The 12,326-nt window shown below is 37.3% G+C and overlaps 1 protein-coding gene across 1 annotated transcript in view; it reads right to left on the minus strand.

The window, feature by feature from the left end:
- Positions 1 to 12,326, minus strand: part of THSD4 (thrombospondin type 1 domain containing 4) — a 244,548-nt gene that overhangs the window by 175,036 nt on the left and 57,186 nt on the right. Inside the window, exon 6 of the mRNA XM_030456848.1 lies at positions 3,740 to 3,842. Coding sequence (XP_030312708.1) covers positions 3,740 to 3,842 — 103 coding nt within the window. The remainder of the gene's footprint in view (positions 1 to 3,739; positions 3,843 to 12,326) is intronic.

Consider the following 12,326-nt stretch of genomic DNA (forward strand, 5'->3'; position numbering starts at 1 on the left):
TGCTTGCACTAATAACATGCATATAAACAATATGTATCTATAATTTGTTTATACACATATCTCACAATTCTAACAGAAGAAAAAAACAACCCACTAAACCACTGAAAACAAATAGGTTGGCCTAGAATATTCAGATTTGCAACACTACACAGCACCCAATTGGCCACATTTATTTCTGGTCCCAAAAGTCACTGTAAAGTTATTAGTGCATATTTGGTAACCATACACTAACAGTCACATGTAAGATCTTTGAACACCTAGAAATCTGCCAAGAGAAGTGCTAATTGTCAGAAGTTTGATATTCATTTAGCAGACTCATAAGCACTCTCAAAAAGGGATGTCCTAAGGTTCTCATTGTGTATGATTTCTGCCTGATGTGTGATGCTTTCTGCTGAGCAACTGCATGGAAAATGTTCCACAAGACATCTTAATGATGAGACTTTAGAACTGAATATATGGTTTCCTCACGTGCCTATATGGCCTTCTCTGCACGAAACCCAAGCAAATAAGCCAAAACCTCCCAAATGCTGAAAAAGCAGCAAAAATACTGAAGTGTCTACAGCTGCTTGTTGAGGAGCTGTAAGGCAGTGTCTGCATTGTTCTGTTAACTGCACTCATAACAGCCAGCCCTCTGCCTTCTGGGTTAATCCATTCCAGAAGTGCTTACTGCTACTTGTACCTCTCAGTACTAAACCAAGATTTTTAAAAGATCAATTAGGCTTTTCCTCCACTTTAGAATTACTTGTATCAAGTTAATCAGAGTTCACTCATTCTTTAATGTCCTCAAACACCAGTGGACAAGAGAAGTTTCTTAGCAAATTAATATCTTAAGTTAGGCCACTGCTTTTTGATGTGTTACAAGAGGCTGTTGTGTCATTCAAAATGACTGAAATCTGTTCTTATAAATCCAGCAAAGAAAACCACTAATAAACAAATGTAGCAGCCCTGCATCAAACTTTAGTATACATCCTAATACTAAAATTAATTAATTTTAAATCATAAATGCCTCATATACGACACACAGTGCCAAAGTTGCCAGATTTGCTACACACCTATGGAAGCTATAAATTTCTTTTTCTTCAGAAGTTAGGTGTTTCACAGCTGTAGCTGGGAGATATCTGTAGCTAGAAGTCAGGTTACTAGAAATTATTTTACAGCAAAATAAACTCAGCAAGGATTTTACAGCATGCAAAACCAACCTCCACAGTGAGTTCTCTGAACACAAAACAGGCTTCAGGATTGAGTGCTGACATCAAAGTCATCTTAGAGAAAGAGTACTCTGAAGTCCAGGGTGAAACACACCTAGCACCTGTCAGCCTCTTGCACACCAATTGATTTTTAATCACTCCTTTTGGTGCCCATCAGTGGTTAGGTTTGGCAACAACAGTACTGGGGGAGAATGGGGACCCATTTCCCCCCCCAGAAAATGTAGTTGTTAACATCAGTGCCATTTCATAAATGCTAGTGCTGCTTTCAGCTACAGGAATTTTTATCCCAGTTGAAGCTAGATTTGAACTTCCTTACAGGTTTTACAGTCAAGTCACTGTGATCTTTTCCCCCTGCCACAATTCCTCTCAAAACCTGCCCTTAAAGTCACGATGAGCTCTTGGTTCTCCAACATAAACAATTTTTTTTTTCATTAAATACTCTAAAGCCAAAGGGTTTACAGCCCCTTTATTATGGCTTTTTTAATAAAGACAAAAATTTGTGTTGGAGCAGTAGCAGATAAAACGGGGTTTAGAAATGTGGCTGCATCGATCTGAACAAGGGAGAAATAAAAATGTGTATTTTAAAAAAAATAATAAATAATTACACAACTCACCATCAAGACAAGGCTGTAAATTATAGTTTAGCTGCTCTTATTGATCCAACATAAACATTAGAAGCAAGCTTTGTGCTATGCAGGGGAGGAAAAAAAATTATTATGGCATGTTTTAGATCCCCTGAGTCATCCTTCCTGGCAGAGGGCAGTGAGTCAAAGCTGCTGTGTAGGAAGCAAAGAGATGGAGGTGAGGTGAGCTGAGCTGGGTCAGCTTTACCTGTGTCTTGTCAATAACAGTTTGAAAATGTATCAAAGCCAATACATCTGTAGTCTTTAGGGCCATGTTGCAGAAGTTATGCTGTCCACAGAACATGCCTTCAGCCATGGGTTGGTGGGGTACCAAGCTCTTTTTTTTTCTGCCTAAGTGCATGGTACAAAGTGCCAAAGATTTACAGTTCTGAATCTTCCTTTTAGACAACTTCACAATGCTCAGTGTGACTTCAACTAAAAGCAGAGTATATACTGGGTGGTCATAATTTGACATGAGAGGCATAGCTCCACACATCTCACTATACCCAAAGCAGATAAAACCAGAAGTGACCATGGCTTTATTAGAAGCAAACATTGTGAGGTCTATTGGGAGTCAGATATGAACCTATCTGCACCTGCACTAACTTGCATTGAGCTGTAAAAATAGGTAACATCACTTGTGGATCAAAGCTGCTCATCTAAAGGAACTACAGAGAGCATGCTAAATACCCATGGAAATGTCCATTTCTGGGTATATGTGCTGGTTTTGCCTGGAATAGAGTTGTATTATAAGTAGCCACTTACACAGAAAGCACTGAAAGCCATAATCAAGAGGCACTAAAAATTATAGGTATATTCTTTTCCTCTGCTTTGCTCTTCTCAAATCTAGAAAGGATAAGTAGATAGGCCTATGTCCATCATTTTAAAATTTTAAGGTGACAGCTGTTCCTGTACACAGAGGGGAGACATTGCACAGAACATGGTACAGAGCACACAGAGCCTGCTGGTAAATGAGTCAGCAGATAACAAAGTCATCACTGCACTCTCCTATCGTGATTCACAAGTGGTAGAATGACTTCAGAATAATAAAGGTAGCTAGTCCACGGTATGCACACCTATTTCTCTATGCAGAAATCCTCTTTGGTCTTTTAAGTTTTGTAAAAAGTGACTTCTTAAAAATGTTAATTTAAAGCTATGACATGAAGTAATTCTTCTGAATACAGACAGATCTATTTGAAGAATAAATATTTACCTCATAAATAATCAGAGATCTCAATATACCTGGCCCCAGCTCTTGTTTACAGAAAGACAAACAAAATAAATAACTCTTTCACAAAACTTGTTTCTGAAGAAAGGTTATAACCCTCAACTGACTTAAACTTTATCCTCTAAGTGCTAGGAATGTAGAGGGATGGGTACCACTACTAGAGCTGCTGCTGCTTTTTGTTCCAGGACAACCAGTTCAACATACAGCTGGTGAAATTGATAGCATAGGCAGCCCTCCCATAGTCACCATCCCAACTATCAAACATACCACTAGAAAACACAGACTAGGCAGTCAGAGAGTTCTGATATGAATGCATAAATATCACAAGTGACATGTTAAGCTAGCATGAAAAAAAAAAACTTCATTTACTGAAACAGAGCCATAATGAACCTTTGTCAAAAGTAAACATAAAAAGACAGTGTAGTAACTGAAATACTATTCCAACACTTAACAGCACCACTGGTGTACCAGTCAAAGCAGGACTTACATGCTTTCATTTCTGTAAAATATTAAAAATATTGGCGTGAGATCTACTTGTATGCCCATGAATATATGCAACAGACAAACAGAGCAAAACAAGCAAGACACAAAGGCTGATGGTTTCCACTGTGTAAAAATGACATTTGCCTTTCCAAAACAAAACATGCATAATAATGGAAAACAAAGTTGTACTCCCTTACCTTCTGCAAAAGGTTCCCATTCATAAAATCGACCCATAAATGGCTTGTTATTGTATGATGCACATTGTACCTCTCTAATATTTCTGCTGCTTTCAGGACACATCTGTTTAAATAAAAAAAAAAAAAAAGTCACAATCAACAGTAATGTTATTGTTGCTTTCTTATCAAGTCACTTTAGAAGGTTAATGAAGGCATTAGCAAATTCTAATGCAGATAAATGGTATTAACCCAGGAGACTCTTTTTCTTTAAAACAAGTAATTAAAAATGTGCTTTTAAGTAACAGTATCAAAAGTGTCTTGAGAAAAAAATTAATTTGTGTAGTTCATGGAGCAACAGTTCCACAAAAAAACTTATTTTTAATTGAGTTATTTTCCTCAGCAAAAAGATGACACTTTAAGATAAACTCCATAAATTAGATCCAAATAATTTCCTTTCCACAATAGCTTCTCATTTTTCATTAATAATTTTCTGGGCTCAGATTCAAAAGAGTTTAAACACTTAACATAAATGCTTCCATAGCATATAAAAAGCTGGCCACACCAGCATCTTATTCTCATCCTGTGCTTCAGTATCATATTATCAGTTTTTTATTTTTTATTTCTACATACTGCTATTACAGTCATGGTATTACTCAGTGTTTTAACTCATGCCTTCAAATATGAGCTTCAGAATTCTCAAAGCTAAATAGTGGGAGGACCATACAAACAAGTGCTTACTTGCACACACATATGTATTGTACCAGGGCACGTTCTACAGACAGAAGTAACATCTTTTGTTAGGTCAGCCACAATGCTTGCCTTTGGATGACAAGCCCTGTTTAGAAGTGAAGCAGATTCCAAAATTAAATACAAGTTAAATAATTAATTGTTCTGCCTGTATCCTCACAGTGGAAAAACTCCTCTGTGTGTGGGCACACACAAAAGGGTGAAAGATTTGTGAAAAAGGTGGGGGGGTTGGGGTGTTAATGAGAACAATCTCTGTGCACAGAGAAAATGGACAATCATTGGCCACAGATACATTTTTTTTCAGGTACCCTTTGGATTATCAAAGTAGCTATTAAAAACACTATTCAAGAACAGCAGAAAGCACATGAATTTCACTAGAACAGCAGAATACTTTTTCTGTAGGAGGCAGATTTCAAGGGAAAACTAGAGATAATATTATATGAAAGCAGTGTGGCTAAGTAACTTCTGTTTTTGAAGAGAACAGCAAGAGAATTGGTAAGAAGAGCTCTTGTTGCAACTGCAGGTTAGATCTCTCATTTGTATAGGGGAACTATTGGGTGCCTTTGCAGTGAAAGCCAGCCCACAAAAGGTCCCAGAGGAGTTCTTCCTTTGTATCCACCAGCTCTAAGGAAGATGTTTGTAACTGGATCAGTGAGATGTCAAAGTCAAGAGTTTTCAAGTAGGTTATAAACTATCCCAAAGTCATGTCTGGTGGATGGCTCATGGTCCACTTTATCATCTATTATGATCATGATAACAAATCTTCTAGAATAAATAATGTTTCTGGCCAAACAGCCATCTGTATCTTATTCACCCACCCTTCTGAGATCTCCAAATACATGCAAATATTGTTTTCCTTAACAAAACCTTCTACTAATAAAAAATAAAACAAAACCCACACTGAACAAACAAACAAACAAACAAAAAACAAACCCTAAAAAACTAAAGCAACAACCAAACAAAAAAAGCCTCCCTGAAAGCAGGACCATGAGCCACCAAACAACAGTGGGAGGGTGGGACCAAAAAGTCCCTAGTTTCTAGTGCCAAATGCAGAAAGCAAAGCTATCTTCCCACAACTGAAATACACATCCTTACATCTGTGACACAGCAATACAGCAATTCAGCCACAGCTAGGAACTTACCAACACTAGGAAGTTGACATTTTTCATGGGGTCTAGTTAGAGCACATACCCTAAAGGTGAAGGGACAGAACACAAACTGGCATAAATTAAGGTCACTACACTAAATTACAGCACAACGAAATCTGTTTGCACCAGCACAGAACCCAGCTTGGAAAACTTCTTTTTTAAATGCTTGTCCCTTTTTTCTAGCATATGTTTTCTGACAGTCTATGGTGAAGGGTTTTTTCTGCTTGTTCTTCCTTCTCTGAGCCCTGAGCTGGTGCTGTTGTCTACCAGCATTTCTGGCTCACAAGCCGCTTCCTGTATACTCCATTCATACCAACATCGAATGAATAAAGAGATCAAAATATTCATTGCTGTTGCCAAAATTAGCAACAGACACACCATCTAAGATCATTTTTGTAGAGCTACAATTTCTGGTTTAAACTTACTGAAAGTTGCCCACAGAAAAGAGGTCCCATTGTTTTAAAGCAGGACACAGGGCTGTCAAGCACACTAAACACAGAGTGGAACGTGCCGAAATCAGAAGAAAAGGCTAACATGGTAATGTCCCTGGCACTTTAAAAAGTTCTAACTCAGCTGTCCTTCCTCCATTTCTTTCATACAAGTTTAATTACAAAATAAATTTTTAAGTAAAAAGTTTAGAGAAAGACTTGGTCTGCAAAAACTACATGTTTTTCTCTTTATACTTTGTATAAGGTACAGCTAGTCAAACATATTTCCAGTTCATCAATCGTCAAAAGATTTATACTACATTCTGTCTATAGTAGTAAACATCTATATACCATTTATTAACCCCACTTAAATTCTTACTGCACAGCTGAAGAAAATGATAGTTTTATACTATCTGCTGCTCAGCCTCACGGAGAATGAATTCCTTGAGCTTTTCTCTGAAGAGATAAGAGTGTCAGCCACTTTCTCCTGGTCTCACTAGCTTTAAAACATATCTTGGGACAGAAAACACTGTTATCACTAAGAGGAAGAAGCATGACCCTGTATAATCACAAGTGAAATAGTAGTGAGGGGGTTCTGTTGATCATAATTTTTTTATTTATTCCCTGAGAGCATAACCTATTTTTACAAGTTCATTTAATTACTACTTCTGTCCCAAACACATATGCATGGAATATGAAACTCCTAAAATACCACAAAGAGCATCTGGGATGAGAAGGAAATCCCAAAGAAAGCTCATATTTCCACTGTCTAATAGATGAGCCTTACAAAGGTTCTTTGCTTCCCAATTCACACACAGGGCTGGGAGATGCTGGAAGAAGGCTGAGGACAAAACCAGGCTTTCCCAGAGCACCACTCCCTGCAGCCCCTTGTCTGCATCATGCAGCAGGTCACACCTTGGCTTGGCTCCTGCTCTGTTCCAGGGTCTGCCCATGGCAGAGTCCCTACACCCTTGCTGGCCCTCTCCCAAACAACCAGGAATTTTGCTTTAAAAAGCAGGCATGTTGGCATGTTTACAGATGAAAAATGTTCCTGTGGCTAAGCCAGAGTACTAGGATTTAAACAACCTGGATCTCTTTTCAAAATCTTCCAGAGGCCTTTGGAATGAACTTTGCTAAACTATTTCACATTATGTGATTCTCCTTTGGTTCTCACTCAGCAACATGAGGGCATTAGGATCGTGCTGCCTGGTAGGGACTTGAAAACAAGGCTTTGGAAAGCAAAATGTTGACTTTGATTCATTGTTTTGTTAATGACAGATCTGGATTTTAATTTTTTCCTCAGTTTCATTTATGTTTTTTCCTTAATGAGAGAGTTATTAAAAGATTTTCATAGAGATTTTGACATGGAACCAGGACCCCCTTTTTGGATGTTTGTGAAGAAAAAAAGGAAATCTCCTTTTTAAATCTGGTCTGTGGAGGCCAGGTCAGCAAAAAAATGAACACTACATCTAACAAGCTAAATCTCAAACTTCGTTGTGAAGAGACAGATATAAATTATCTACAAAGCTATACTCTCTGCTGAGAGGTTTTTAATATTAATTATTCTTTCAGTTGTGTGCTATAAAATGAGAAACAGCATCTAGAATCCACAATAATATGCTATTAGATGATGTCTCCCCTGCTTAAAATATGCTGCTTGAAAAAAACAGGGCTGTACATGAAGCATGCAGGACTTTATTCAGCTGAGCACCTTCAAAAGGCTGGACATTTTCACATGAGGCAAGAGGCTTCCAAAGCTTCTTTCAGAGATACTTTCCATTGCTGCATTTTGATGTGGCTGTTTCAATGAATATGACATCTTGGCCAACTTTTCTTCCTGTACTTTCAGAATATGAAATTAACAGCAGCAGCACAGCACTGCATTGATGAGCCAAGGCAGTGCTAAAGACAAAACATTTTAGAAGTATCTCTTGGAGTTTCGGGACCTCAGGCCAAATTTCTTGAAATGCATCTTGCCTGCAGTCCATGGAAACTTTACACATTTGAAACAGCAGCTTTTTGTGTCTCAATTTTATCTGAAATGTGTAGTTAGGAAAGTATTCTGAGGGACAGCAACACACCGTACTTCTCTTCATCACGTACCACTACAGCTTTCTTAAACTGAGCTTCTAGGACAGCTAAGACTGTAAAACAACAAAACCACCCTACTTGGTTTTTAGCTTTTGGAAAACACTCAAAAAACACAGGTTTTATTTTTTAAATCTTTGACACTTTGGGTAATTACTGAAGTGTGGGCACACCACCAGCTAATTATCAGGCTGCCAGCAGATGTGCACTCATGCTGGATGCCTGCCTGCCATTAGCAAAGCTGCACTGAGATAATGCCCTTCTGGAAATGCATAAAATGGACTGGTTTGATCCTGAAACCTTCTCAAAGACAATTAAAACATTGACTAACATTTTTGGCACTGCTTCATCCTTATGACCTAAAGTAACTGGCAAACTGCAAGGCCCCATAACACTTCTGGATTCTCCAGGCTCAGGGATAATTCATAATTAATAATGTCAAAGTGCACCATAATATATATTAAATTAAGTCCAAGTAATCTAGTTGTACTCTAGGTGTCAATCCTGCAGTGGTTTTATCTAATCATATTAATCTTTGGATATTCCAAAGAATAAACACAAGAAAAATTATTAGAATAGTTGTTTCTGAAACAGCAATCTGAATATACTTTTTTTCATTTTCAGAACGTATTCTGAGAAGTGGCATGTCCTTCCAATGTGTGCACTATATAAATTCTAATTCTTTACACAACAATCCACCATTTCTTCTGCTCTGAAACCCTGCTGCTCGTTCTTCTTGAGATCTATGGAGGCTCCATGTCCATATCTGAAAGCAGAATCTGGGGTCCTTCAAGCCTTAATTTTTCTACCAAGTTGTTTCTCTTACTATTCCCAAGGACCACACATGCCCATATCAGTGTTATTTAGAATCAAAGCAATCTACTTTTACCTAGCTGAACAAACACTGAGAGAACAACACATCCATTTAAACTCCTGGGCATTCTTATTCTCCCACTAGCTCTAATTTTTAAAAATTGTAATAGAACATGAAGACAATTGTGTGTCAACTAAAAAATAAATAAGGTATACTTCATGTGTGGCACAAGCTATTAGGCATTTTTTTATTAAAATGCAATTGATGCTTCTTAAAAAAAGAAAAAAAGAGCAACAAACTTTAGAATGCAGAATTTTAAGAACTATATGAAGAACAGCTCTGCAGTAAAAATACTGCTAGCCAGCTATAGTTACAGCCCATGCCTACAAACAGTACACCTCAAATGTCTGGCTTGACACAGAATGAAAAGTAGCATCTGTGAATGCAGTGTATCTGGACAAGTTTATGAGCAATGAGCACCTGTATTGCCACAGTCTTGTCACCTACCTGTCTGTTGCAATGAGATTAAGCTCAGTGATGACAATCACCATGAACTAATATCTTTCTTTACTAGATAGAGCAAGATTCTGAAGCAATGCAGGATTACTAAACAAGTAATACAGTCACAGCCTTCTTCTTATCCCTCACTGCTTTCAAAGCCTGTCACAGATGGAAGACCTCAAACATGTACATTATGCAGGATAATTCTATTTCTGCCTGAATCCTATTCAGCTGTCAATGAGCTTGTGTTTGGGAAAGGAAGATGATCCACAGCAGAGCTGCACACCCAAGTGCCTGCCTTGCCAGAGGTACATGCTGACTTCCACTGCCATGGGAAAGGGAACTGACAGCATCTTGCTCTGGAACTTAGGAACCATTTTTTCCATTAATTATTTCAGCTCTGTGGCAAAAAAGTCCTCTGAATTCACCTAGAAAATTCTTTGAAGTGTTACTCAAACCTAAGCTTTATTAAATTTGCAATGTAACAGACAAATATAGCATTAATGCATAATGCAAGTGTGCCTGCTACTGGGTTTTTTAATTATTATTTCTGTAGCATTATACAACTTAAAACACAGTATGTCTCATAATGGGAAAGAAAGATAACCGAACATATGGAAGAAGTAGCACTTCTGCTTAACCTTTACAGGTTTGTGCCTTTTTTAAAAATTCTTAATGACAAATCCATCTGAGTACTTTGAAATAACTTATTTTATTTAAGATTTTCAACAACTTGTAAAAGATTCGAGTCCAGCTTTGATTTTAAATAAAATGTTAGTCACTCATCCATCCCACACAAAGCATTTACACTGATGTAATCTCCATGACTGGAAACATTTGATACTGCAAGCTTAGGAGGGGCTCACTTAAGAGCAATAGTAGGAAAATTAAGAGTACAGTTCCTCAGAAGAACCAAAAATGTGTCACGAAATAAAATAAGCCGTTTCTGTTTAGTGTTAAAATTTTACAGATGTTGTTCCAAAAAAAAACCCTAAACCAATCAAAAATCCACTTTGAGAAGCAACAGTTCGTTTCTACAACATCTAAGTTCAACAATTAGAAAATAGAAGACAAATACTTAAAACAGACCATGCTGGAACAGAGAATCATCAGGTGTAAAGTGATATTCAACTATGCTATGGAACATGGAGCCATGTCAATTCACACCTGTCAATGACTTAGCCAGTTGACTGTTGCTGGTCTTTTATTTTTTTAATCCAGCAAAAGACCAGGTGACTATCAACTCATTCCAGAACCTTTTTTTCCAATATATAGTTAAGATTTTACTTGCTCAGTTCCCTGAGCAAAGAAGTATTTCAATATAGAATTCATCTATGGAGTTCATATAGGATATTCTTTCCATGATCCCCATCAAGCATCACATGCTTGGAATTTCCAGCAGCAATCATAACTCCTTTGTGCTTTCAGCCTCAGCAGCAGGATCGTTTTTCTACATAAATATGCTGCATGAAAAAAAAAAAAATCCGCCAAATATAAGAATCCTTCCATTCAAATATCCATTTATAGAAACACTGCATAATGCTCAAGGTGCTTAAACTGCACATTGCCTCATTTAATGTGAAATCAATTAAAAGCTATTTCCATTTGACACAGCCTGCCTTGAAGTTGGAAGAGCTCCTTAGCATGGAAGCTTTCAGCTCTGCTGCTAATTCAGTTCTTCTGTCTACATTGTTCAAATACGTCTGAAAAATACAGTATGTTTTAATTGTCCTCCTGAAAAAAAAAGTAAGGTTTGTGTACTAGGGATAGTTGAGGTAATGTAAAAAAATTGTAATATTCATTGCACTAGAAAAATCAGTCACTCCAAAACTCTGTATGAAAGGCATCACCAACATCACCTTTGAGACCCCGAGACAAACTCACACTTGATGCAACTCCAGTGAAATCAAGAGACTTAAAACAAAAGTCATACATATAGTCCTTTTAGTTTGTAGAAAATGATGCCAAAGTGATAAAACATCTGCTCTAGGGGTTTTTTTAGCAGTAGTTTATTTTGTTTTTAAAAACATTGTTCTTAGAGCAGCCTATTTGTTCTGGGGTACAATCTTTATATCATGCAGGTTTCACTGCTTTTGTCTTTTATCCTACCAGCTTCATCAGCACATGGAAATAATCCTCTACCAGTTTTCTGTGTGAAAGCCCAATAAATTTAAATGGAAATTCAATTGCACGCATTCCATTTAAATGACTGACCTTTGTGTGGGAGAAGGGACTACCTGAATGGTTCCAGCAGAAGAACTGAAAGCTTAGGGGGGGCTCTGATTTGAATTACCATGATATTCCACTTCTTAATTAAAAGTTCTTATTGAAGCAAATAATGACAATATTCTTGGGGAATGATCCCTAATTCTAAGTAACAACCAGACAACAGAAATGCTTATGCAGTGTCACAGGAGACAGAAATGTAAAGGCACAACTGCACAGATGTTGGCACATCTAGGGTGAATTCTGGTAAGTCCATTGAGAGAACCCATTTTGGTTTGTTTTTTTTTTGTTAAAGAGAGACTTACAACATGGAACAATTTTTTCCCCAAAAAGGGAACAGTTTTAGAACACCACAAATGTAGCTTAAAAATTACTATTAGCTTGCAGAAGCCAAGTGTAGCAGAGATTACACCATTATTCATATTTTAGAGGTCTTGTTTCCATCAAGAATCAGTTTCTGATAAAGTGCAGTCTCACAAAGATTCTGTAGTATATTCTTTCTTCCTCGGTCATACAAATTTTTTTAAAAGGCACCTTACACTAACTAGCAGATATATTTATCATGTTTTATAATGCTTTGGTATAGCTACAGCTGGTAGCACTGAACATTTACTTAAGAGTTTGTCAAACTTTAAACATTCAGCCTAAAATTTGTT

Source organism: Calypte anna, chromosome 10 (genome assembly GCF_003957555.1).
Source record: "Calypte anna isolate BGI_N300 chromosome 10, bCalAnn1_v1.p, whole genome shotgun sequence".
NCBI classification, from domain to species: domain Eukaryota; kingdom Metazoa; phylum Chordata; class Aves; order Apodiformes; family Trochilidae; genus Calypte; species Calypte anna.